This window comes from Drosophila willistoni, unplaced genomic scaffold (assembly GCF_018902025.1).
Source record: "Drosophila willistoni isolate 14030-0811.24 unplaced genomic scaffold, UCI_dwil_1.1 Seg512, whole genome shotgun sequence".
In the NCBI taxonomy this organism is placed as follows: domain Eukaryota; kingdom Metazoa; phylum Arthropoda; class Insecta; order Diptera; family Drosophilidae; genus Drosophila; species Drosophila willistoni.
This window is the reverse complement of record NW_025814442.1, coordinates 46,349-49,280: the sequence shown is the minus strand read 5'-3', so window position 1 is coordinate 49,280 and position 2,932 is coordinate 46,349. Positions and strand designations below refer to the sequence as shown.

Here is a 2,932-nt window from a genome sequence, read left to right as displayed (position 1 = left end):
CAAATCATCAATAAAACGAAAGTCACTAACACTTTTGCATTTCTAGATGAGGGATCGGCACTAACGCTCATCGACAACAAGGTCTTTAAGCAACTCGGCTTAAAAGGCGTTCCAGATCCACTGTGCCTAAAATGGACCAACGATACAACACGCGAAGAAAATGCATCGGAACGTGTCACGCTTACGGTTGCCAATCCACATAATGGCAATCAATTCTACTTGGAAGAGGTTCACAGTGTAGATACCCTGGATCTACCTGTACAGTCTATCGACATAAGGGCTCTCGCCAAAGAATTCCCCCACCTAGCGGGACTACCGATAGCATCATACACCAACGCACGCCCAAGCATCCTAATCGGCACAAATAACTGGAACCTCGCGTACCCCTTAAAATCAAAGAGGGGGCATGGCACCAACCAATAGCGTCAAAGACGCGACTGGGATGGGCCCTACAAAGCTCCACGCCATCAAGGGCCACTAGAGCTTATGTCAGCGTTCACATGTGTGGATGCCGAGACGCAGACGCCAAGCTTCATGAGATCATCAACAAGCGTTCTCATTAGACGCTACCACAGCAAAACCGCTATCATCACAAGAAGAAACTCAAGCTCTAACCAGACTTGAATCTACTACCGCCTTGAAGAACGGCAGGTACGAGGTCGGTCTAATGTGGAAAGACCCTGAAGTTTTATTACCTGATAGCTACGCAAACGCACTAAAACGGCTTAAATGCCTACAAAAGCAATTTTCCCGACAACCACAGTTGAAGGAGCAAATCACCAAGCAAATCGAAAACCTCGTCGAAAAGGGCTATGCTCGCATGCTGACGCCGGAGGAAATAGCTGCACCAAACAGACGGACATAGTATCTACCAACCTTCATAACTAAAATCCAAATAAACCAGAGAAGGTCCGGCTTGTATGGGACGCAGCCGCCCAATCCGGCGGCAAGGCCCTGAATGACTACATCTGGAGTGGTCCAGATCTCCTAAACTCCCTGTTTGACCTCTTACTCTCATTCCGAGTGGGACGAGTGGCGATCTGTGGCGATATCGCCGAGATGTTCCACCAGATCCGAGTGAGACCAGCAGACACCCATGCGCAAAGTTTCTGTGGTTCGACAGCAAATCCGAGAGGCAAGAGCCTAACGTCTATGTTATGGAAGCGCTTACTTTCGGAATCAATTGCGCACCCTGCATTGCACACTTTATTCGTGACAAAAATGCAGATCGATTCTGCCAACAGTACCCTCAAGCAGCACAAGCCATGAAGGACTACCACTACGTGGATGATTTTATATACAGCGGCGACAACTACGTGGAAGTGGGAAACATCGCAACTCAAGTCAGAGACATCCATGCAGCAGGTGGTTTCCACATACGCAATTGGTCTTCGAACTCAAAGGAGGTCCTACGAATACTAAAGAGCGATTCGCTACTCCCCGAAGCTGTCGAAATTACCGCAACAGAAAAGGTACTCGGCTTATATTGGATGCCGAACTCCGACGTATTCACATTCATCTGCAAGTTCGCCAGGCTGAAGCGTAACGTTTTAGACAGCGACAAAACACCAACCAAACGCGAGCTCTTGCAAGTACTTATGTCAATGTACGACCCACTCGGCTTCATCTCATGCTTTACAATAGAGCTGAAAATCCTACTGCAAGAAGTCTGGAGAAGCGGCATTGGCTGGGATACTGGTTTGCCCGACGCATTGTTACCCAAATGGATACGATGGAAACGGATCCTTACAACAATCGCCGGATTGACCATCCCGAAATGTTATTTCAACAGCAGCGATCAAATCCATGATGTCCAGTTACACACGTTCGTTGACGCCAGCGAATTGGCATACGCAGCAGTCTGCTACCTTCGGATACGCCAGGGGGAAAGAACCTACCTCAGCTTCGTGGCCTCCAAGGCGAAAGTGGCACCGTTGAGTCCACTATCTATACCAAGGATGGAACTGCAGGCCGCAGTTATCGGAGCAAAGATGAGTAACCGAATCCAACGCAATCCAAGTTTGTCAATTAACTCGAGTTGTTATTGGTCCAACTCAAAGACTGTTCTCAAATGGCTTCGTATGGATCCACGAAAGTTTCAGCAATTCGTCATGCACCGCGTGGGCGAAATACTGGAATTCACAAACGTTAGCCAATGGAACTGGGTTCCAACCAACCTTATCCCTGCAGATCTTGCTACTAAAACAAACAACGCCAATAAATATAAAACTTGGCTACACGGTCCAGACTATTTGCTGCAGGATCAACACGAGTGGCCAAAATGCGATGATTTGGGGCCACCAAACAATGCTGAAGTCAGGCATAACATACTCTTCATCGACAATTCGCCGATGGAGCTAAAACTTAACGCGGAAAATTTTTCCGACTGGCGCAGGCTATATCGAGCTTTAGCGCGCTTTATTCTCTACATTGAGAAACTGAAAGCGAAACAAAAGAAGGCATCGCCACCTACAGAGGTGTCTTACGAGATGATTCAGCAGGCACGCACACTCCTACTGCGGCATGCGCAGTCATCTGAATTCAACCCAGAAATTCGCAACTTAACGAGAGGTAAACCTTTAAAAACAAATTCTAAACTCATATGTTTGAATATCTTTCTAGATGAAAACCAGCTCCTACGTACCCGAGGGCGAGCAGAAAACCTAAACGGCCAAACCAAATACTGCTCCCATATGGACACCACATTACTCGGCTCATAGTGAACTGGTATCATCAGGAAATGCACCACACATCCCATGAGACGTGTATTAACAGGATTCGAGGCATGTTTTACATACCACGTCTACGAGTCTTATACAAAGGCATGCGGAAGTCTTGCCAACGCTGTAAAAATGTGAGCGTCGCTTCACTTACGTCGGTATCGACTACTTCGGGCCCTTCTTGGTTGCTGTAGGACGGCGAAGCGAAAAAA

The 2,932-nt window shown here is 47.5% G+C and overlaps 1 protein-coding gene across 1 annotated transcript; it reads left to right on the top strand.

Moving 5' to 3' along the window:
- Positions 1 to 46: 46 nt before the first annotated feature.
- LOC124461509 lies at positions 47 to 2,720 on the top strand (the record flags this gene model as incomplete). Its single annotated transcript, XM_047013015.1, has 4 exons — positions 47 to 235; positions 905 to 1,077; positions 1,245 to 2,571; positions 2,623 to 2,720. Coding segments are annotated over 4 exons (1,787 nt in total), but the record flags the coding sequence as incomplete, so codon positions are not given.
- Positions 2,721 to 2,932: the final 212 nt, after the last annotated feature.